The sequence below is a fragment of the Gracilinanus agilis genome, chromosome 4, assembly GCF_016433145.1.
Source record: "Gracilinanus agilis isolate LMUSP501 chromosome 4, AgileGrace, whole genome shotgun sequence".
In the NCBI taxonomy this organism is placed as follows: Eukaryota; Metazoa; Chordata; class Mammalia; order Didelphimorphia; family Didelphidae; genus Gracilinanus; species Gracilinanus agilis.
In genome coordinates, this window is record NC_058133.1 from 263,545,052 (window position 1) to 263,569,970 (window position 24,919).

Sequence of the window (24,919 nt, forward strand, 5' to 3'; positions counted from 1 at the left end):
AACATGGTTACATGATTCATGCTCCTACTTTCCCCTTCATCCCCCGCACTCCCCCCACCCATGGCCAATGCACATTTCCACTAGTTTTGTCATGTGTCCTTGATAAAGACCAATTTCCAAATTGTTGGTAGTTGCATTGGTGTGGTAGTTTCGAGTCCACACCCTCAATCATGTCCACCCCGACCCATGCGTTCAAGCAGTTGTTTTTCTTATATGTTTCCTCTCCTGCAGTCCTTCCTCTGAATGTGGGTAGCGTCTTTACCATAAATCCCTCAGAATTGTCCTGGGTCATTGTATTGCTGCTGGTACAGAGGTCCATTACATTCGATTTTACCACAGTATATCAGTCTCTATGTACAATGTTCTTCTGGCTCTGCTCCTTTCACTCTGCATCACTTCCTGGAGGTCTCTCCAGTTCGCCTGGAACTCCTCCAGTTTATTATTCCTTTTAGTACAATAGTATTCCATCACCCGCATATACCACAGTTTGTTCAGCCATTCCCCAATTGAAGGACATACCCTCCTTTTCCAGTTTGTTGCCACCACAAAAAGCGCAGCTATAAATATTTTCGTACAAGTCTGTTTATCTATGATCTCTTTGGGGTACAAACCCAGCAATGGTATGGCTGGATCAAAGGGCAGGCATTCTTTTATAGCCCTTTGAGCATGATTCCAAATTGCCAGCCAGAATGGCTGGATCAGTTCACAGCTCCACCAGCAATGTATTAATGTCCCAATTTTGCCACATCCCCTCCAACATTCATCACTCTCCCCTTCTTTCATTTTAGCCAATCTGCTAGGTGTGAGGTGATACCTCAGAGTTGTTTTGATTTTCATTTCTCTAATTATTAGAGATTTAGAACACTTTCTCATGTGCTTATTGATATTTTTGATTTCTTTACCTGAAAATTGCCTATTCATGTCTCTTGCCCATTAGTTTGTTTTTTTTAAAAAAAGCTTTCTTTGTTGTGCTTGGGTTGCTGTTGTTATTGTTTTCTGGCATTTTTTTGATAACATGACTAATATGGAAATGTTTTGCCTGACTACACATACATAACATATATCAAATTGTGCACAGATACATTGATCAAGTGTGAATGCTTTAGCTACCCTGATCAGTAAATACAATGATCTAAGACAATTCCAAAGACTCATAATAAAAATTGTTATTCACCTCCAGAGAGAAAACTAATGAACTTTGAGTGCGAATTTTAATATAACTTTTTCAGTTTTTCTTGCTTTTTTTTGCATCATGACTAATATGGGCATGTATAATTAATATCATATTTCTTGCCTTCTCAATGGGTAGGATAGGGGCTGGAGGGAGAGAGAATTTGGAACTCAATTTTTTTATTTGAAAAAATTAAAAACAAAAAAAAACCATAAAAGGCAACTGGAACATCAGATTTCATTAACTGGATCATGATCTCAGAGAAGAGTCCAACCCACTCATTTTTCAAACAGGTAGAACTGATGCCTAGGGAGGCTGAGTGACTTACTTGCTCAAAGTCACATAGGTGATAAGCAGGTAAATTTTTTTTTTTTTTTATAAACCCTTACATTCTGTCTTGGAGTCAATACTATGTATTGGCTCCAAGGCAGAAGAGTGGTAAGGGTAGGCAATGGGGGTCAAGTGACTTGCCCAGGGTCACACAGATGGGAAGTGGCTGAGGCTGGATTTGAACCTAGGACTTCTTATCTCTAGGCCTGGCTCTCAATCCACTGAGCTACCCAGCTGCCCCCAAGCAGGTTAATTTTAAAAAATGGAGTGGGCAACTATGTGCTACAGTGATAGAGTGCCAGGCCTAGAGTCAGGAAGACTCCTTTTCCTGAGTTCAAATATGGTCTTAGATACTTACTAGCTGTGTGAACCTGGGTGAGTCACTTAACCCTGTTTGCCTCTGTTTTTTTATTTGTAAAATGATCTGGGGAAAGAAATGTGTAAACCACTTCAGTTTCTTCGCCAAGAAAACCACAAATGGGATTAAGAAGAGCTGGACACAATTGAAATGACTGAAAAACAATGACACCCATGATCAAATTTTAATTTAACAAATAAATAAATATTTCCATTTGGGAAAAAAAGAAATTGAGTACCATATTACAAGAAATCATTAAGGAAAACTACCCTGATAATCTCCAACAAGAGGAGAAAATCTAAATTGAAAGGATCCCCTGATTGCTTCTTGAAAGAAACCCCAAAAAGAAAACTCCCAGGAATATTAGGACCAAATTCCAGAACTCTAAGGCTAAGGAGAAAATAATGCAAGAAACTAGAAATAAATAATGCAAGTATCACAGAGTCACAGTCAGGATTATTCAGGACTTTACAGTTTCTACATTAAAGGATCAGAGGGTTCGAAATATGATATTCCAGAAGGCAAAGGAGTTGGAATTATAACCAAGAACTATCTACTCAGAGAAACTGAGTTTCCTCCTTTGAGGGGAAAAATGAATATTTAATGAAATAGAAGACTTTTAAGCATTCCCTCTGAAAAGACTAGAGCTAAACTGAAACTGTGACTCTCAAATACAAGACTTGAAAGAAGCATAAAATGGTAAATGAAAATGAAATGATTCAATAACTTTAAATTGCTTACTTTCCTTCATGGGAAGGCAATACTTATAATTCTTAAGAATTTTATCATTACTAGGGCAATTAGAAGGAATATAAATAGATGGTGGGCACAGGAATAAGTTGACTATGATGGGATGATATTTTAAAAACAAACGAAAAACAAAATTAAGGTATGAAAAAGAGAATTACATTGGGAGAAGAGGGAAGGGAGAAATAGAATAGGGTAAATTTTCTGACATGAAGAGGCAAGTAAGAACTATGATAATGGAAGGGATGATGGGAGGTAATGAGCAATGCTTGAACTGTACTCTCATCAGAATTATCTCAAAGAGGTAATAATATCTGCATTCATTTGGGTATAGGTATCTATCTTACCCTGAAGGGAAATAGAAAGGGAGGGTAGAAGAAATAGGGGGTGGGGGAGGACTGAGAGAAGAGAAGGTGAATTGGGGGAGATACTAGTCATAAGCAAAATACTTGTGAGGAAGAATATGGTGCTTCCTCTACAACATGACCATCAGAAAAATGTTTTTTCATGATTGCACATGTATAATCTATAACAAATTGGTTACTATCTCAGGGAGGGATAGGAGAGGAAGTGAGAGAATTTGGAACTCAAAATTTTAGATATCAAATGTTAAAAACTGTTTTTGTATGTAAGTGGAAAAAATAATATTTTTTAAAAATTTCTCTCCTTACTACCTTTCTTACAAAAAAAATTGAAACTTGTACAAAAAAGGAAACTTATTTGGATACACATGGAACTTACCAATCTACTTTAAAAAAATCTGTAATGAGGATAAGCTAGAAGCTTTCCCAATAAAATAAGGAATGAAGCAAAAGATACCCATTGTTGTCACTATTAATTCAATATTGTATTAGAAATGTTAACTATAGCGATAAAAAAAGAAAAAGAAACAGAATGGATTAAAACAGGCAATGAAAAAAATTATTACTCTTTGCAGATGAGATGATGGCATATTTGGAGAATCTTAGAGAATCAACTAAAAAACTAATTGAAATAATAACTTTAACAAAGTTATAAAATATAAAATAAACCTACATGATACCAACAAAGTCCAGCAGGAAGGGATAGAAAGTGAAATTCCACTTGAAATAACTGTAGACAATATAAAGTACCTAGGAGGGTCTACCTGCCAAGACAAACCCAGAAACTATATGAACACAGTTGCAAAATACTTTTCAAATAATAAAGTTAGATCTAACTGAAAAAACATCAGTTGCTTATGAGTAAGCTGAAACAATATAATAAAAATGACAGTTCTATCTTATCTACTTATTCAGTACTACGCCAATGAAACTATCCAAAAATTAATTCATAGAACTAGAAAAATAATAGTAGAATTCATCTGGAAAAATAAAAGGTCAAGATTATCAAGGGATTTGATGGGAAAAAAAAGTAAAGAAGGTGACCTAGCAGTACCAGATCTCAAACTATACTATAAAGCAATAAAAATCAAAACAATCTGGTACTGGCTAAGAAATAGAGTGGTAGACTAATGAAATAGGTTAAGTACATAATACTCAGAATAAAATGACCACAGTAATTTAGTGTTTGGTAAATCCAAAAAGTCAGGTTTCTGAGATAAGAACTCATTATTTGACAAAACTGCTGGTAAAACTGGTAAAACAATATGGCAGAAAACTAGCCATAGACCAACTTCTTACACCATATACCAAGATAATTTCAAAGTGGGTGCAGGATTTAGATATTAAGAGTGCTACCATAAGCAAACTAGGGGAGCATGGAATATTTTACCTGCCAATCTGTGGATAAGGAAAGAATTTATGCCCAAATAAGAGATAAAGAGCTTTACATGATATAAGATGGGTAATTTTGACTACATTAAATTTAAAAGTTTTTACACAAACAAAACTAGATGAAAAGGAAAACAGAAAACTAGGAAAATTTTTTTTATAGCAAGTGTCTCTGAAAATGGCCTCATTTTTCAAGTATATAGAGAACTGAGTAGAATTTCTAAGAATATGGAATTCCTCAATTGATAAATGGTCAGAGTATGAACAGGTAGTTTTCAGAAGAAAAAATCATCAGTTGTCATAAGAAAAAAATGCTTCAAATAACTATTGATTAGGTAAATACAATTTGAAATAATTTAGGTACTACCTCACACCTATTACACTGGTTAATATGACAGAAAAGGAAAATGATAAATGTTGGAGGGGATGTGGGAAAATTGGTATCCTAATGTAGAATTGTGAACTGATCCAACCATTATGGAGAGCAATTTAATATTGATTATTGATATTGAATATTGATAATAATAGTCCTGTGGCCAAAGGACTATACTGTACATATTCTGACTCAGCAATACCACCTCTAGGTCTATATCCCATGTAGAGATTTTTTAAAAAGCGAAAAGGACCTATTTATACAAAAATATTTATAGTATTTAGGGGCAGCTGAGTGGCTCAGTGGATTGAGAGCCAGGCCTAGAGACTGGAGGTCCTAGGTTCAAGTCTGGCCTCGGACACTTCCAGCTGTGTGACCTTGGGCAAGTCACTTGACCCCTACTGCCCACCCTTACCACTCCTGGGCCAAGGACGGTCCCTAGCCCGGATGAAAAAAGGAGGGTTGGGCGTGGGGCTAGCAACCCCACCCTGTAAAAACTGCATCTGCTAAAGAAACTGCAACCTAAAGTAGGGGCAGCTGGGCTAGCTCAGTGGATTGAGAGCCAGGCCTAGAGACGAAAGGTCCTAGGTTCAAATCCAGGCTCAGACACTTCCCAGCTGGGTGACCCTGAGTGACTGTGTGTCCCAACCTACTGGTTGTGGCCCTATGCTCCTAGAATGGAGTCCCAGGATAAAAAAAAAATTATAGTAGCTCTTTTTGTGGTGGCAAAGCATTGGAAACTAAAAACTAAAGGGATGCCCATCCTTTGAGGAATGATTGAACAAGTTGTGATATATGATTGTAATGGAATAGTGTTATGGTATAAGAACTAATGACCAGGAGGATTTCAGAAAAACCTGGAAAGACCTACATGAACTGATGCAGAGTTAAGTGAGAAGAACCAGGAGAATATTATACAAAGCAACAGCAATCATGTATGATGATCAATTGTGAATGACTTGCCTATTCTCAGCAATGTGATGATACAGGACAACCTAAGATTCATGGTGAAAAATATTTTCCACCTCCAAAGAATTAACTGATAGAATCTGAATGCACATTGAAGCAGAAGACTTCATTTCATTTTCTTCATGGTTGTTTGTGTGTATGAATCTTCTTTCACAACATGATGAATATGGAAACATATTTTGAATGATAGTACATGTATAACCAATGTCAAATTGCTTACCATCTTAGGGGGAAGGGTAGAGAAAGAAGGGAGAGAATGTGAAACTCAAAATATTAGAAAATGAATGCCCAAGCTAGTTTTTACATGTAAATGGGGGGAAATTAAACATTATTGAAGTATTAAAAAAACTAAAACAAAAAAATGTTGTTTCTCCTCAAAATGGAAGCCTCAAGTTTGGGTCCTGTTTCATTTTCTAAATTGTATATCCTTGTTGACTTTAAATGATCACTCTAGTGCAAAATTAATAATATGGAAATAGGTTTTGAACAATGATACATGTAAAACCCAGTGTAATTTCTCGTTGGCTCTGGAAGGGGGCAGAGAGGAGGGAGGGAAAGAACATGAATCATGTAACCATGGAAAAATATTCTAAATTAATTAATTAAATTTATTTTAAAAAATAAAATACATTGTATCTCCTGTATGTAAGGCAGCTATGTGACACAGTGTATAGAGCACTGAGACAGGAGTCAGGAACACTTGAGTTCAATTATGACCTCAGACTTATACTAGCTGTGTGACCCTGGGCAAGTCACTTAACTTCTGTATGCCTCAAATTCCTCAACTATAAAATGTGAATAATAATAATGCCTAATTTCCAGGGCTGTCGTAAGAGTCAAATAAGAATATCTGTAAAGTGCCTGATGCATAGTAGACAATAAATGCGTATTTCATTCTTTAATAAATGCTTAATGGAGGGCAGCTGGATGGCTTAGTGGATTGAGAGCCAGGCCTAGAGACAGGAGGTCTGGGTTCAAATCTGGCCTCAGACACTTCCTAGCTGTGTGACCCTGGGCAAGTCAATTAACCCCCATTGCCTAGCCCTTACGTTCTTCTGCCTTAGAACCAATACATAGTAGTAATTCTAAGACGTAAAGTATGGGTTTAAAAAAATGCTTAATGGACTAAATTGCTAAAATCTAGGCAAATTTTATATATAGCAATTCCCTGCTCTGGTAACTGTCAACAATAAGGATAGACAGCTTAGCATAAATTTTGTTCATTGAAGCCATGAAGCCACTTTTTAATCACTGCTTCTTTTTCCAGGTGTCCAGCTTAGTCTAACTTGGTCTGACTCGGGCAAAAAGTAGAGGGCAGGAAAACAAACAGACAAAAGCCATATGTTCCATTAAAGTGTGCTGATAAAACTGATTTGTAGCTGGACTTTAGTTCCTGAGGATAAGAAATCTGCACTCTCTAAAGCTTTTTCTTGATTGTATTTTTTTTGTGTGTATGTGTGTATTAATGATGATCAGGACAAAAAAATTTAAGATGAGCTAATAAAAATTAAAAAGGCTTTGAAACCTCCTACTCCATTTTCATTGCACTGAAGTCCAGGATTATCCATTATTATAGGTTTTTTAATCTTTTAAAAATTTTCTATTTCCCATTTTGTTTAGTATGTTCAGTTTATGATTCCGGACAGTCAATTACTACTATTTTAGAAGCACAGGAAAAGGTTTTGGCTTTTTTTAATTCAGAGAAATCAAATGTGGGGAAAAGTAAGAAATCATCTTTTCTTTTCCACAGATTATCTGTGTAAAAAGGATTTTAGGTGGGAAAAAGAAATGTAGTTGTAATTATGTCAAAGACGTGAGTAAATAATTGGAATTTGGAGAAAAAAAAGTGAAGTATGGAAAACTGGCCCCATATTGAGAAATATATCAGAAAATTAACAGAGATGACTTTCAAATCTATATATCCCTCCCTAATCTGTCTCTCAAACTCTAGTTCTTCATTATCAACAACAATACTTGTTAATGAACTAAATATTCCACTGACACATTAAATTCAAAATATCTAAAAGAGAAATCATCACCTCCCCCATCTCCAAAGTTCTCTAATTTTATGGAGATCATCAACATGTCCCACATATCCATATTCATAACCACGAAGTCTTTCTTGATTCTTCCTTCTCCATCCCTCCCTCTCTCCTTCCCTCATATCCAGTCAGTGATCACATCTTGTCAAATATATGTTTACTGAACCTTTCGCATCTGTAGTTTTCCTTTTCTCTACCCACATATCCTCTATCCTAGAACCTCTTCATCTCTTAAGTGGCTAACTGTAGTAAAGTAGCTTTCTAATTGGTCTCCTTATTTCCCATTGGTCCCCTTTCTATTCCTTCCTATGAATAACAAAATGGTCTTCCTAGAGTACTTCTCTGATAAAAACCATTAATAGGGTTCAGCTAGGTAGTACAGTGGTTAGAGTGCCAGTCCTGGGGTCAGAAGGATCTGAGTTCAAATTTAGCTTCAGGCACTTCCTACTTATATAACCCTGGGCAGGTCACTTAATCCCAATTGCCTAGTCCTTTATTGTTCTTGTGTCTTAGAATCAATACTAAGTATCAACAGAAAATAAGAATTTAAAAATAAAAAATAAAAATAAAACCTTCAGTAGTTACCCATTCCCTTTAGGAATAAAAACAAAATCATTGGTGCAGCTTATTTATAATTTTTCTCTATCATGCATTACACATTCCAGCCAAATTCGAGCTCTAGCTTTCCCTGAATTCTACATTCCATCTGCTGCTCCGTGCATCTGCCTGAGTCATTTGCCATTCCTGAATGTATTCCCTTCTCATTTCTTACATCTCTAAATTCCTTTCTTTCTTCAAAGCCCAATTCAGTTTCCATCACCTCCATGAAGTCTTTTATCATTCTTCAAGTAGTTAGTGTACTTCCCCCCTAAGACACCCCTTTCATTTACTTATTTGTGTACATATAGAAACTCCTCAGCAGCAGGTAAGGCTCTATGACAACAGGGAATGTTTCATTTTTGCCTTTGCATTTCCAGTACATCACACATTGTAAACATAAAATAAATGTTTGTTGAACCAAATAATGCCAGAAATGGCAAGGCAGCTTCCAGTGTTAAATGCCTTCACTCTTTTAAGACCAATGTCCCATTCACCTCACTAACTTCCCCTTCCACAGATCTTTATATTATATTTACCTAAGCATTACACGATCAGAGTTTATTTATTTTTTGTATTTTGGTTGAACTCTGAAAAATAGGAAATAAAAGACTAATGAAAATAGCAGAAATTTCAGATTAAGAATAAATAATCAGTGGGGCTGCTCCTAAAGCCTCCTTATGAATCACTTACCTGTCTTATTACTTGTGTGGCCTTTACATCTACAAAATTTACCATGGTGAAATCCAGGATGATAGTGTGGATAGTTGATATAAAAGATACATCAGAACTAAGCTTTCCAGGCTCATGTTTGTTCCTAAGGTGACTTTCACCATGTTCAGCATTTGATGATGAAGGCATTAAGAGTTGAGCTCCAGAACTATTTATTGTGGAATGGCTGGGATCCCAGATTTTCTCTATTTCTTCCTTTGATATTAAGTGTCTTAAATTGCTATGGCTCATCATGTAAGCCATCTGCTCTTCAGACATACTACGGCTTGTGTTGGGACCTTCAAATGGTGAGCAATTGAACAAGTCAACAGAGGATCCATCACTTTCACTTTTATTCTCTAGGTGTTCCGTGTAAGCAATCTGGAACAAGAGTAAAGAGGCAATATGTAAATTGAACCGAAATTGAACTTAGGGTGATTTTACTTAAAGCAAGGAAGCTGGTAGAATCTACTACTTTTCACCTGTCAGGTCATTTCATCCCTCTTTATTCCAGGGGTCGGCAACCTTTTTGGCCGTGAGAGCCATAAAGGCCACATTTTTTATAATGTAATTTCATGAGAGCCGTACAGTGCTCACAGTGCGCGCTCCTGTAACAGCGCCTGAAAAAAAAATTGACTTTATGGCTCCTGCAGAAAGAGCCATATCTGGCCCTCAAAAGAGCCAGATATAGCTTGAGAGCCATACGTTGCCGACCCCTGCTTTATTCCATACTATTTTTAAATCTTCCCTTCTTCAGAAAGTCTTCCTAGATTAGGTATTAGATATGTCTACTTAGAGCAGTGCTTCCCAAACTTTTTTGGCCTACCGCCCCCTTTCCAGAAAAAATATTACTTAGCCCCCTGGAAATTATTTTTTTTTAATTTTAATAGCAATTAATAGGAAAGATAAATGTACCTGTAGCCACCACCTCACCCCCCCTGGATCGCTGCAGCATCCACGAGGGGCGGTAGCACCCACTTTGGGAATAACTGACTTAGAGCATAGTCTTATCTATGGTCTCATAGATTTAGGGCTGAGAGAGACCTGAAAAGACATCTACTCCAACACTTTCACTATACAAATTAAGAAACAGAGACCCAGAAAGGTTAAGTGACTTGTTCATAAGGAGTAAGTAACAAATATGTAATCTAACTCTGTTTCTCTGACTCCAAATCCAGGGTAATTTTTAGTGCAACCTATTCATCCCTCCTTTCAAAAGTCTCTCTCTTCCAACTTCCCTACACCTATAGAAAGCACAGCCTTTGCTTGTATACTTGTTAGAGTTAACTAAATTGAGAAAAACATTTAATCATCTAATTAAAAGAGATGTTTCATGGACTGCTATATTCATTTCTAAGCTGGATTATCAGTTTCTTTTGTTTTCCTTTTCACACAAGAGTTGAAATCATTTTTTACTTCTTTCTTTTTAATATCCTGTCTCTATTTAGGACAATTTTTTAAAATAGTGGTTTGAGGAATGGACTTGCAAGAAGTCTGGTTACAATCTTTGTTTAGACATTTAAAGCTGTGTCACCTTGGAGGAAAAAAAATCACTGATCTGTTTTGTGCCTCCATGTTGTCATTTATAAATTGAGAAGGTTAGATTTGATGGTCTCTAAAGTTTTTGCCAGCTCCAAAAAAATCCAAAATCACAATAAATCACTAGTTCCTATCAATTTTTCCTCAAAAATGTCATTCATCTTGATTCTTTTACTCCTATATTGCCCATCCTCAATTCAGGTGCTCATTATTGAGTACGTATTATGTGTTGGGCCATAAGAATTATGAGACTTTCATTATCCTTGAGAAGTTTATGATCTAATGAAGGGAGATGGGATAGACACCTAGAAATACAATTTAAAAAAAAACCAAGAAAGCAAATGCTGGGTAATAAATGAATGGTATGGATAACAAGTGCTATAAGGTCTGGGAATAGATAGTTGTCTGTGAGGCTTGGTGTAGGTAGGTTAGATGGTTAGGTGAAGGAGGTAATACTCAGACTGAACTTTGAGGAAAGGGAAGTAAATTTAGACAATTGAGAAGAGGAAGGGCATTCCATGTATGCTCAGAAATCAGCAATGACTAGGTAGAATAATGGATGGAATACTGTTCTTGGAATCAGGAAAATCTGCATTCAAATCCTACCTCAAACACGTATTTGGCTGTGTGACCCTGGGTAAGTCACTTCCCTTCTCTAAGTCTCAGTTTCCTCATCTTTATATTATGGAGAAAATAATAGCATCTGACAAGTGAAGATCAAATGGGATAATATAGGTGAAGTGCTTTGCAGACATTAAAGTGGTATATAAGTGCTAGGTATTGTTATTATTATCTACCATATCAAGTAGAAACTCCACATTATTTTTTAAGGACTTATAGAATGAAGCTTCCTTTAACCTACTTCATTTAATTTCTTAACTACTTTCTGAACTGAACCTTCTACTTCAGTTATGTCAAATTCCCCCCAATCACAGAAGCATACCATACTCCCATCTGCTCTGGGCATTTGTTCATGTTATTCTCATTCCCGAAAGGGCATTTTTCCTCTTTCACTTACCTAATCTTATCAGTCCCATCTCTTCCATTAAATATTTTCTGACTACCTCTAGCTCAAAATGATTTTCCTTTTCTCTGAAAGCCTACATTATAGCTTTACTATATAATTTAGTGTTAATTACATACTGCTTTATATTGTTTATCATTATTTCATGTGTTAATCAGAATGTAGAATTCTTGACTCCTCAACTAGTTTGTTGGCTGACTTTGGATAGGAATCAAGAAATACTTTGGGGGAATTTTTTTTGAAAGAGCTAGCACATGCTGAGTCCTCTACAAGTAGGTGATCAATAAAATGTGCTATTTTTTGTCATGGAGGCTATAAGTATGTTTTATCCAATATATGAAACCAAGAAGGGAGAAAGAAAGAAGGGAGGACAGATGCAGAACAAACATGACTGGCAGCATTCATTTTGTTTTTGTGTAGAAAATACCTGTGGAGAGGGGCCCAGAGGAACAGTGTTGATGCTTTAGAAGGGTGTATGTGAGAATGTGAGTCAAGGTGCAATGTATGAAAGGGACAGAGCAAATGTTTATGTAAAATTGTATCAAGTTTAAGCATGGAACATGTGTATGTGTATAAAGTAGTCACTTCCAGAATGCACTTTACATATTCCTTGGAAGAAAGCTTAAACTTCAATAGAAGAGGAGCAACCCCACCCAGGGAAGAAAGGAATCATTAAGTCAGGTGTGTCTTGACATTAAATAATAACCCACCACGTCCATAAGTTAATACAGCAATTAGATACAATGATTAAAATCACTGTCTAGAATAGGTCTTTTACACTATTCTCTCAATACTCAATAGTACTCTCAATACTATGACTGAATCAGAAACAGAAGCTATAAGGACTCTGAGAGATTCCTAAGAGCTCTATTGATTTTCTCATTACTTTAGTTAGGAAGGAAAAGCAATCTTTTTTTTTTTTTAATTTAAAACTCTTACCTTCTGTCTTGGAGTCAATATTGTATATTGGCTCCAAGGCAGAAGAGTGGTAAGTGCTAGGCAATGGAGGTTAAGAGACTTGCCCAAGGTCACACAACTGGGAAGTATCTGAGACCAGATTTGAACCTAAGACCTCCCGTCTCTAGGCCTGGCTCTCAATCCACTGAGCTACCCAGCTGCCCCCAAAAGCAATCTTTAAAAGCCATTTTAATTTAGGAAATTCAGAGATCCAAAGATGAGCAGAGAAAGGCCTAAAAAGATGAGCAGAGAAAGGCCTAAAAAGATGGGCAGAGAAAGGCTGGGAGAGCAGATATCCACCCACAGAAAGTCTTTGATGCCAATTTGAAGAAACAAACTTCTATAAACAAGTAAAGCACCTGTATATAGAGAATTTGTGGAATCTGTTATAGGGAAATTTGTTCAGTTTAGTCACATATTAAAATGTGATGTAGGAGACCCACCTGTTCCAGAAAAACCTTGCCCACTTTCAGGAAACTATAAATCCAATGAAAGCCAGCTTCAGATCTGAAATGCCTATATCCTCACATGTATGGAAAACCCTTACCTTCTAACTCTTCAAAGCTCATCTAAGTACCTTATTCAAGATACCTCTCATTAAAGACACATTATATAGCCAAACCCCAAGCAAATGTGGATCCTGGGATTCTTGAGAAATGACAGGTGTAGTTCTTGATGAAGTGAGGAGAAAAGAGGAGAAAAGGAGAAGGGTATCTAACCCTGGGGGGTGGTTCTGGTTCATCACAGTTGCAGGAACACTTAAAAATAGCTTCACCATTTTCAGACCTGTTTTCACTGAACAAGAGTCTCAAGTCTTCATCAGAAAGAGGCACAGTTTTCAGATCCACCTGAAAGAGATGGGAGGAATATCAAAGTGAGAGGGGAAGCAAGGTGGTGGAGGGAAAGGGGAAAATATGGAAATGGGTAGGTGGAGAACTGCTGAAATTACCTCTTTTAACAGTGCATGCTTGATTTCTTCAACATTTACAAAAGTGATGGCAGTGCAGAACTGGAAAATTTTCACCCCTGGAATGTACACAGCCTGGAAGACAAAGTATTATACTGAGGAGATTTCTCAGCTTTTTCATGACACAAGAACAACCTGAGAAGTCTTTATTTTTATTCTCTATCATAGATGAAACCTAAAGTTAAAGGTGAGAGTCTAAACAGATCTCTTTTGATGCATTCTTGATGTATTTTGATATATTTGATGTATTTATTTTAGAGCAAGGAGGTAAAAACCCAGCTTTACATATTATTTAATAAAAATACCCCCCAATCACAAAATGTCAGAAAATAACTGCTGAAAATTGTTTCTCCATGTCACTGAAAAAATAAAAGGAATAGAACTATTAAAAATGAATAAATTCTCTTTTCAGTCTGTTATTGGTAGTTTTTTAAGGTAAGTACCTGCGAGAGAGAGAGATAGAGGGGAAGAGAGAGAAAGAGCGATAAAGAGCAGCAAGAAGTATAGAAAATGCAAATTCTCTAGTAGAGAGGTTCATAATTGGATGTATGTGAAGGGAATCCTCTCCTAGGATCATGCATGGGATGTTGTCCTGCCTGCATCCCTGTGTTCCTGGATATACGTCACTTATGTCTTCTAGGCTGGTCACTTAGTTATATCACCTAGCATAGGTTATGTAACTCTGAACCTGATCTGAACATGACTCTGAATTTGAACTGGATGTGACAGGGGAGGTTAAATAGTTTGAACAAGGAAGTCCTTGCTCTCTCTGTCCTGAGTTTGGCCAAGGGAGCTGCTGCTGAAGGTCACACTGGGAGCACCCATAGAGGAGTGAGATTAGGCTATTTTACTCTTATCTTTCTACCCATTTCTCATCTTTAACCTATCCTTGTGATTCTAATAAATTTTATTAAATTATGAGGACCAGAGTCCCAATTTTACTATTATAGTTGACACACCAGATGGGACTCACTAGATCAGGGGTCAGCAACATATGGCTCTTTCTGCAGGAGCCATAAAGTTAATTTTTTTCAGGTGCTGTTACAGGAGCGTGCACTGTGACCATTATATGGCTCTCACAAAATTACATTTTAAAAAATGTGGCATTTATCGCTCTCATGGCCAAAAAGGTTGCCAACCCCTGCACTACATGGATAGAAGCCTTCCCCAGGGCTTTGGCCACAGCAGCTTTTGTTGCTAAGGTGCTCTTTTTTTTTTTTTAACCCTTACCTTCAATCTTGGAATCAGTACTCTGTATTGGTTCCAAGGCAGAAGAGTGGTAAGGGCTAGGCAATGGAGGTCAAGTGACTTGCCCAGGGTCACACAGCTAGGAAGTGTCTAAAGCCAGATTCGAACCTAGGACCTCCAATTTCTAGGCCTGGATCTGAATTCACTGAGCCACCCAGCTGCCCCCCTGCTAAGGTGCTCTTGAAGGAGATTGCCCCTCACTTTGGCCCACCAGCATGCATTGATTCAGACAGGAGAACCTATTTTATGGTCTCTATTTTATCTCAGGTTTATTTATGTTTGGAGATTACTCCCCAATTTCACACTCTGTGCCATCCCCAAAGCTCAGGACAGGTTAAGTGCATGAGTAGAGAACTTAAAAACATGATTGGTAAATTGTGCACGGAGACTCACTTGAAATGGCCTAAGGTTCTTCCCTTAGCCCTCTTTTATCTTTGTAGCAGGTCTAGGAGAAATCTACACATTTCACCATTTGAGATGCTTTTTGGATGGTATAAATAAAGAACTTCCAGAGCACTGGAAGAACTTGGCCTGCCTGGGAAGGTCTGTTTCAAGTACTATTAACCACTCCAACAGCTATCAGAATCAGGGAAAGGACTCTTTAATTCATTGCTCACATGTAAAAGGGGTACTCTCTACTGATACTGAGTGACTATCCTGTCACATACATTGTATTTTCTGGGTTTTTTTTAATTGGTTTTGCTTTCAAGTTTACATATTAATCTAATCTAAGATGTTCTGTTACACAATGTTATCTTCAGTTAGTATTTTTTGTTATTAGCTATAAGTTATGTTACATTGTCCTTATTTGTACCTTCTTCTTATTACTGGACTAGGGATAATGCTATTATAAAAGTCCATTGACAAGTTGGACAAATTCTTTTCTGTGGCAAAGCTATTGGTCCCTATGGATGCTGGGTCTGACACCAGGTCCATTGGAGCTCTCTTTTGTCATGGGCATTCCAATCCACAGAAATGAGATGTTACCACAGCTTGCACCACAGGAAGGTCAAATGCTACCTAAACATCCTTTTGTTCCTTTTGCTTTTGTTAACTGTCACATAGATGATGGTGGATGGACCCCATAAAAATGGTTACAACCTATATCAATGACCTTTGAGGAATTTAAGGAACTGAAAATCTCATTTGATTTTAACAGGTCTTCAGAAGTGTTTTTAGGTACCTAGGGCCACCACTACCTCTGACTGATCATTTGCCCACCTTTGACTTGTGTGTTATAAGAGGTAAAGTTCCTGTTAAGTAGTAGTAAGTACATGGGTGACAAAGTGAAGTGCAACTGCACCATTCTATTCCCTAGCTCCACATTTATTTGTGCTAGAATAAAGCTTAGAAATGCAATGAGGGGGCAGCTGGATAGCTCATTGGATTGAGAGTCAGGCCTAGAGATGGGAGGTCCTAGGTTCAAATCCAGCCTCAGACACTTCCCAGCTGTGTGACCCTGGGCAAGTCACTTGACCTCCATTGCAAACCCTTACTACTCTTCCACCTATGAGCCAATGCACAGAAGTTAACGGTTTAAAAAAAAAAAAGAAATGCAATGGATAGGATGCATAAATATATGTCTTTTATGACTGTAATGGTCTCATCCAGTGGAGGAAGGATTTCTCATGGGGCTTGGTGACCCCTCGACAGTTCTATGTTTGTAACTCTTCAACTTACTCTACCCTTCCCCCAGGATGGTATGGTACTTGTGTTTTGGCTTAAGTTATTGCACCTGAATCAGTGCACAACTATATTGGCCAGGTAGACAAGACCACAGTAAGGAATCTAGGTTCTTGGTGGCAGGGTAGTCCCAAAAGGTCAAGGCTAAATTCAGTAGCATCCTCATTCCCATCAGTACAGAGGTTTGTCTGGGCTCTCCTGCCAAATTTTGGAATGATGGCAGTAACAGATTCTGTTAGAAATATCTCAGCTAAGGTTGAAAGATTGGCTCCCAGAGGGAGATCAGGGAATCATATTTCCCTTTGCCCTCAGATGTTTGTCTCCTTTTTCTTTTATAATATGGCAATTTTCTATAGTCCTAGCTGCCAATGGGTAAGTATAATATTGTTGCAATCATCCTGCATGCTTGTAGGATATAAGCTACCTCAATTGGGCTTTGCTGGGGAGACCTGACATGTTAATCTCCTAAAGAACTCAAGTGAGGAGATTTAACATATTGGTCTCCCAAAGAATCAAAAGGGGGAATATAAGGGGGGGAATCCTCTCTTAGGATTACCATGGGATGTTGTCTTGCCTGTATCCCTGTATTCCTGGAACTATGTCACTTACCAGGCTGGTCACCTAGTTATGCCTCCTAGCATAGGTTATGTGATTCTGAACCTGACCGGATATGACTGAATTTGAAATGGATGTGAAAGGGGAGGTTAAAAGTTTCAAACAAGGAAGTGATCACTTTCTCTATCCTGGATGTCTGGCCAAGAGAGCTGCTGCTGGAGGTCACGCTGGTAGCACACATGTGGGAGTTAGATTAGGCTATTTTACTCTTATCTTTCTACTTATTTCTCATCATTTACCTCTAAGTGATTCTAATAAACTTTATTAAATTATAAGGACCAGAGTCCTAATTTTACTATTACAGATGTACTTCACATTAATAAGATTAGAACCATAAGGTTTAAATTAGCTCTATGATCTAAGCTATTGGCAAAGCAAAATTTTACGTTTTAAGATCTATTTTTCAAGAACATTTTAGAGATAGTACCAATGCCCTGGACTGGGAAAATCAGATCTGGCAGAGAAACTGCTCTAAAAGCCATCATAATTTTAGATATACTAAGAAGGGGAAGATGACAGCAATCGATGTCCCCAGAAATCAGACAGCTGCATCACGAGACTCTCTGTCCTTGAATACAATAGACTGAACAGTGGAGGTTGGGCTACCCATCTTGTTCATTTCTTCTTGTGTTCCATTATTTTACTTGTTGTAAGTCCTGCTTATCAGAAGGGGAGTGGCCCCTAATGAATTTCTGTCAGTATCAATAAATCATTTTTTAATATCATGTTAAGAAACACCCAAATATCACATTTAAATGTTACATGAAATATATAGTATTTTCGGTCATTTTGTATCCTGGTGAGTGAATCCTGAAATTTATAAATGCCATATCCATAGTAATTCATTGAGGTGATAATGTCTCCCAAAGAATCAAAGGGGAGAATAAGAAGATTTATTTCTGATATATTGAATTATATCTATTTCTGGGTTTTGAATTGAGGTTCAAGTTTGTCCTTTAACACTCTTTATTCATTTCTTTTTTTTCTACCAAATTCAAGGAATACTTCTTCTATCTCCCATCCTCCATTATCTCCCATTGAAGGACAATTGAAAAGTAAAATTATGAGTTCCATCTTGCCCAGTAAGTAAAAACCAGCTTATGCCACGTGTATTTGCAAACAACAGGAAAAAGTCCTCAAATCTCACGTTGAAAAGTATTGAAAAAAAGTCGCTCCTAACCTGATTTCTTCATTTAGATATTAGAACCTAGGATTAGGCATGTGGTTTTCCATCATCAACCAAGGAATTGGAGAGGAATTATGAGAATAATGGACCATAACCTCATTAGCTCTTTGCCAATTGGAGATATCTTGGGCTTTCTAGGGGAAGTGCTAAATAAGACCTTCCAAAATTTTATTTTGTGAATTTCTTTGACTTTGATCATCAAGAGAGATCACTGACCAATTAACTTATTGATTATTGTTAGACTGACAATTAATTGACTTTTTGCCTGGAAAAAAATTTCAGCATACTCCTAATTTTATTAAATCATTAAAATTCCTTTGTCCTTCCTTTCCTCCTCCTTTTTTTGCCTTCTTACTTGACCCTCCTACAATTCCTCCTTTTTCTTCCCTTCTTTCATTTTCTTACTTCTCTCTTACTCTCTCGCTCACCTCTTTTTAAATTTCTCTATTTATCAATTAGTTTTAAATGATTGCATTAACTTAGGGAGTATCCTGTCTCTTTTCTTTTAGTTTTGTGGACTTTTATTGTTGTTGTTTTTTCACTTGCTATAATATTGGATAGGTTTCTAGGAAGAGCAAGTCCCATAAAAGAGAGGAGAGAAAATTAGAGAGAAAATGATTGGTTTGGCTTCTTACCTCTCGATAGTCAGCAAAACTTCTATAAATGTTTGTGTTAGGAATCTGTCCCAAGACAAGAACTGTAGCCCTAAAATGAAAGACATGTCTTTAGGGAGTGGTTGGGCTTTTTTGACACTTGAGACATTTGTCACCCTGAGTAAGGTTTGAAAATTTCTCCCTCTTTCCCCTATGTGTGTTAAATATGAAAACAATTTTACCTCTTAAAACAGTAATGTTAGTTATTTTTTCATTTTAGAGGCATATTAGTTGCAAAATGAAATTATGGTCATTTAAATATGGGCATAATAGTAAATTTTAAAGTGATAATACAAAATTTTGTGCTTTAGTGACTGAAAAGTCATTAAAGCATAATTCAAAAAGGGTACATTTTGCAGTTTATATTAAATGGAAAGCACACTTCAAATTGAGAGGCAATCTCATACTGCATATGTCTCTTTATTTAATTATTTATTTTAAAACCCTTACCTTCTGTCTTGGAATCAATACTGTGTATTGGCTCCAAGGTAGAAGAGTGGTAAGGGTAGGCAATGGGGGTCAAGTGACTTGCCCAGGGTCACACAGCTGGGAAGTGTCTGAGGTCAGATTTGAACCTACGACCTCCCGTCTCTAGGCCTGGCTCTTAATCCACTGAGCTACCCAGCTGCCCCCTACAGATGTCTTTTTAAAAAAATAATTAAAAAAAATTTTTTTCAGGTTACATGGTTCATATTCTTTCCCTTCCCTTTTCCTCCCCCCTCCCAGAAATGACAAGCAGTTCTACTGGGTATACATGTATTATCACTCAAAAACTATTTCCATATTTTTATAATAATCTTTTAAAACCAAAACCCCAAATCATATACCCATATAAATAAGTGATAAAGCATATATTTTTCTTCTGATTTTGACTCTTAACAGTTCTTTCTCTAGATGTGGTTAACATTCTTTCTCACAAGTCACTCAGGATTGTCCATTACTTTTAGTAGCAAAGTCAATTACATTTGATCATTCCACAATGTTTTAGTTACTGTGTATAATGTTTTTCTGGTTCTGTTCATTTCACTCCACATCAATTCATGTAAGTCTTTCCAGTTTTTATAGAAATCAAGGAGTTCATCATTCCTTATAACACAATAGTATTCCATCACCATAATATGTTACAATTTGTTCAGCCATTCCCCAATTAAGGGACAATCCTTTATTTTCCAATTTTTTGCTAGCACAAAAAGCGCAGAAAACCAGTTTAGCTAGCTCTGTATCAGAGCTCAGCACTATTTCCTGACCAAGGGGTAGAGAAAGACCATATAAGGAAAAATGATTAAGGGCCAGGGTCTCAAAAAGAAGAGCAATAAGAAAGGTAAGCAAGGGTGGGGACTAACATGGGTTAGTCAGATTCTTTGGATAGGCTGTAATCTCTGAATTACTCAGCAAATGAGCAAACAGGGGAGGGTTTGGCATGCTAGGCTTAGGAAATACATCCTGTTGTTCCTGCCCTCAGGATGTGTCAGTTACCAAACTCTAGTTAGGTACCTTCTCTTACAAGAATGTTAATAAAGGGCTTTTCTACTTTGCAATTGAACAAGTATTTTTATTTTAGGTAAGGCTGTGTTTCTTATATTAATGAAGTTCTCTCCAAATATCAGTGCTCCCTCATCTCCCCTTCTTTTTACTTAGGTCATCTTCCCTTCACTGGTATCTCAATTTGATCTCGGCACATCACACATTCTCCTCTATCCCCTTGTTTTCCTGCCCCTCTTTTCATTCTCTCACATTTTATAATGTTGTACAAAAACATTGATTCAAAGTGTTGCCAGGTTCTATCCATAATGACCTTTTTCATTATTAGCTCTGATATCTGACTTCATGTGTGTCTCTTTATGTATATTTAGCAAGAAGTCTTTTATTGATTTTCTACTGTCATTCTGTTGCTGTTGCTGACCTCGGCTGCTGAATTTATTCATTCCTTTGGTGTTTCTACTATCTGGAGTGTTTGAAAAGAAAATAATCTCCTTTGGTTTGGTTTTCTTCCTAAGAATGTTTCAAATATTTCTTAATTATTGAATGTCCATCTTTTTTCATTAAGAGTTAAGCTCATATTTGAAGGGCAGGCCACCTTAGCTTGTATCCTGAATTCCATTGCTTTTCAGAACACATTTCATCTCCTCTTGTGTTTTCTGGTATATGTAGAATAGTATTTTGTTATTTGAATTTCGTGTATTCAAAGTATGTATTCATGGTTTTGCATATAATTCTCTTTCTCCATTCTTCAGTGTTCAAGGCTCATGTTTGATGATGTTTGTTACATATGGAACAATAAAAATTAAAAATAACATGTATTTTAAAAGAAATCATCAAACTCCCTAAAAACCATGGCTAAACAAAGAAGCAAAAAAAAAAAAAAAAAACAACGAATGCCATATTTCAAGAAACCACAAAAGAAATCTTTCCAAAAATATTAAAATCAGAGGACAAGATGAAACAAAGAGAGAATTTACTGATCTCCTAAAAGAGACCAAAAAAATGAAATCATCCAGGAATTTTGTAATCAAAATAAAGAGCTCTAATTTAAAGAAAAATATTGCAATCAGCCAGAAAGAAAGAATTCATGTGTCAAAGAATCCAGAATTCCACTATCTTCAAAGATCAAAGGAGTAAAGAAACAGAAACATAGTGCCAGTGGAAGAAGGGTTGTTCTCTTAGTTTTGAGAGGAGGAAGAAGAGGGAGGTGGAGAAAAAGAACAAAGTAAAGAAGAAATGAGAAAGAAGGGGAAAGAACTAAGCAAATCTCATAATTAGAGTGTGACAGAAGAAAAATATATAAACATAAAGAGTATAGCATCCACATTTTTAAAGGAAAAATTAAATGTTATAGATGGAAATAGTGATCAAAATGATAATAGTGGAGGACTTTGATTTTCCCCTTTTGGAACTAGATAAGTCTAACCAAAAAATAAATAAGAAAGAAGTCAAGGAAATAAATAGAATCTTAGATAAATTAAATTTGAGAGCTATCTAAAGAGAATTGAATGGGAACAGCAGTATGTGGCACCTTTACAATAACTGACCATATATTAAGGCACAAAAATATCGTTAAATGTAGAAAAGCAAAAATATTAAATATATTCTTTTCAGACCATAATGGAATAGAAATGAGACTATAGGGAAAAAATTAATTGGAGACTAAATAACTTAATCTTAAAGAATGAGTCACTTAAAGAATAAATTATTGGAACAATAAATAATTTCAGTAAAGAGAATGATAATAATGAGGCAAAATACCAAAACTTACAGAATACAGTGAAAACAGTAGAGAAAAATGTATATCTCTAAATGTTTATATTAATAAAATGGAGAAAGTAAAGATTGATGAATTGGGGATGCAACTAAAATACTAGAAAAAGAACAAATGAAATATACCCAACTTATTGTGATAGGGAATTTTTTATCCTCTTTGTCTATTTTGAGTTAACACTTGGTTAACACTAACTTAAGTACCCCTACTTAGTACCTCACCAGACTGTGAAGTATGAATCAGACTTTCTTTTAGAACCCCTACTTAGTACCTCACCTGACACTAAGTAATAGTGTTTGCAAGTCACTTGCTAAAGTGGGTAACAACTTAATCAGTCAGAAAATTGTGAATCCTTTTGATAAGAGTTTACACCTCCAGAGAAGGATGAGAAGTAGATCCCATAAGACACTGCCCCCTGACCCCCTGGGCAGTGCTAGACAATTTGAAAGCTGTGATTGGCCCCTGTGAAGAGGGGAAGGGACAAGAAGTCACTATAAAAGCCCTGAATTTCTGGAGCTAGAGGTCGGTTTCAGGAGTCATCCTCAACAGGAATTGGAAAGCATGAGTATATATTAATTTTTTCTTAAACTGATACAAAACATCTACCTAAAACCATCAGCAAGTATTATTTGAAATGGGGAAAAGCTAGAAGCCTTCCCAATACATTCAAGAGTGAAACAAGAATGCTCATCACCAATATTATTTAACACAGTAATAGAAATGCTAGAAATAACAATAAAAGAAGAAAAAGAAATTGAAGGGATCAGAATAGGCAAGGTGGTAATAAAACTATCTCTGTTTTTAGATGAAAAGAGGGTATATGTGGAAAATCCTGGAGATTCAAATTAAAAAATTAGCTGGTGCCATCAATAATTTTATTTTTTTTAATTAAAAAATTTTTTTTAGAAAAAAATTTTCCCATGGTTACATGATTCATGTTCTTGCTCTCTCTCGCCCCACTTCCCCACCCCCCCCTGTAGCTGACACACGTTTCCACTGGTTTCTTCCTGTGTCATTGATCCAGACCTATTTCCATATCACTGATAATTGTTCCAGGGTGGTCATTAAGAGTTTACATCCTAATTGTGTTTGCATCAACCCATGTGTTTAAGCAGTTATTTTTTTTCTGTGTTTCCACTTCTGCAGTTCTTCCTCTGAATGTGGGTAGCGTTCTTTTCCATAAATCCCTCAGAATTGTCCTGGGTCATTGCATTGCTGCTAGTACAGAAGTCCATTACTTTCAATTTTATCACAGTGTATCAGTCTCTGTGTATGATGTTCTTCTGGCCCTGCTCCTTTCACTCTGCATCTCTTCCTGGAGGTCATTCCAGTTCACATGGAATTCCTCCCATTTATTATTCCTTTGAGCACAATAGTATTCCATCACCAGCATATACCACAATTTGTTCAACCATTCCCCAAATGAAAGGCATACTCTTGTTTTCCAGTTTTTTGCCACCACAAAGAGCACAACTATAATTATTTTTGTACATGTCTTTTTCCCTATGATCTCTTTGGGGTACAAACCCAGCAACGGTAAGCCATTAATTTTAGAAAAATAGCAGGATATAAAATAAAACCATGTAAGACATCAACATTTTAATATATTACTAACATAGCCCTGTAAGAAGAAATAGAAATACTCCATTTAAAATCATCACAGATAGAATAAAATACCTGGATGAATACTTGTCAAAACAAACTCAGGAATAGTATGAATATAATTTTAAAATACTTTTTGCACAAGGTGAGATCTAAATAATTGGAGAAATATTCACTGTCCATGGGTGGGCAGAGCTAATATAATTTAAATGGCAGTCCTACTTGAACGAATCTAATTATTGAATGTTATCCCAACTAAATTACCAAAAAAAATTTATTGAATTACAAAAAAGATCATAAAAATAAAATATCAAGAATATAAAATATAACAAAAAGAGTATATAGGAGGCAGTAAGATGGCTACATGGATAGAGAGCCAGGCCTGGAGACAGAAGATCTTGGATTTAAATCTAGCCTCAGACACTTCCTAGCTGTGTGATCCTAGCCCTTCCCACTCTTCTTGATACTTAATATCAATTCTAAGACAGAAGGTAACAGTTTAAAAAAGCCTTCATAGAGAGGCGAGACTTCCAGTTAAGATGGCAGCAGAATAAGGAGCAGCTGCTCAATCTCTCCTAACTGAAGCATACAGGACTCCTCAAGGGGACATAAAAACGAATCCACAAGGACACATGACAAAACTAGTGGAAATGCGCATGGGTAGGGGGGGTGCGGGGGGGGGTTGAAGGGGAAAGGAGGAGCATGAATCATGTAACCATGTTAAAAATGAATATTAATAAATGTAAAAAAAAAAAGAGTTAAGGCTAGAACCCAGGATCCCCAATTCTTGATTCAGAATGTGGGCAGTTCTGCCATATCATGCATTTCAAATATAAAAAGTGTGTTCCAATTGATACATCAGGGACTGTTTTAAACAGAACTTGAAATGTTCAGTTTCTTCTAGGAGGGAGACAGTGAGAATGCAGAAAAACGGCATCTCTTTACAACAATTCAAAAGCTAGAACCCTTCAGACAAACCACTTCCACAAAACTTCAGGACTTTATCAGGGTGAAGTGGCATATTTACTGCATATCTTTGGATGCAGGAGGAGCTATGGCTCACCACATCCTTCTACCATGGCCTTGGGGAAAGAGAAGAGAAGAAAGGGAATAAACATTTGTGTGTGTGTGTGTGTGTGT

The 24,919-nt window shown here is 36.6% G+C and overlaps 1 protein-coding gene across 1 annotated transcript in view; it reads right to left on the reverse strand.

Annotated features, from left to right (window-relative positions):
- Window positions 1–24,919, reverse strand: part of SLC26A8 (solute carrier family 26 member 8) — a 150,783-nt gene that overhangs the window by 46,527 nt on the left and 79,337 nt on the right. Inside the window, exons 15-18 of the mRNA XM_044672528.1 lie at window positions 18,904–18,973; window positions 13,519–13,611; window positions 13,289–13,417; window positions 9,032–9,430 (exon numbers count right to left, since the gene is read on the reverse strand). Of these exons, the coding sequence (XP_044528463.1) occupies window positions 9,032–9,430; window positions 13,289–13,417; window positions 13,519–13,611; window positions 18,904–18,973 (691 nt within the window). The remainder of the gene's footprint in view (window positions 1–9,031; window positions 9,431–13,288; window positions 13,418–13,518; window positions 13,612–18,903; window positions 18,974–24,919) is intronic.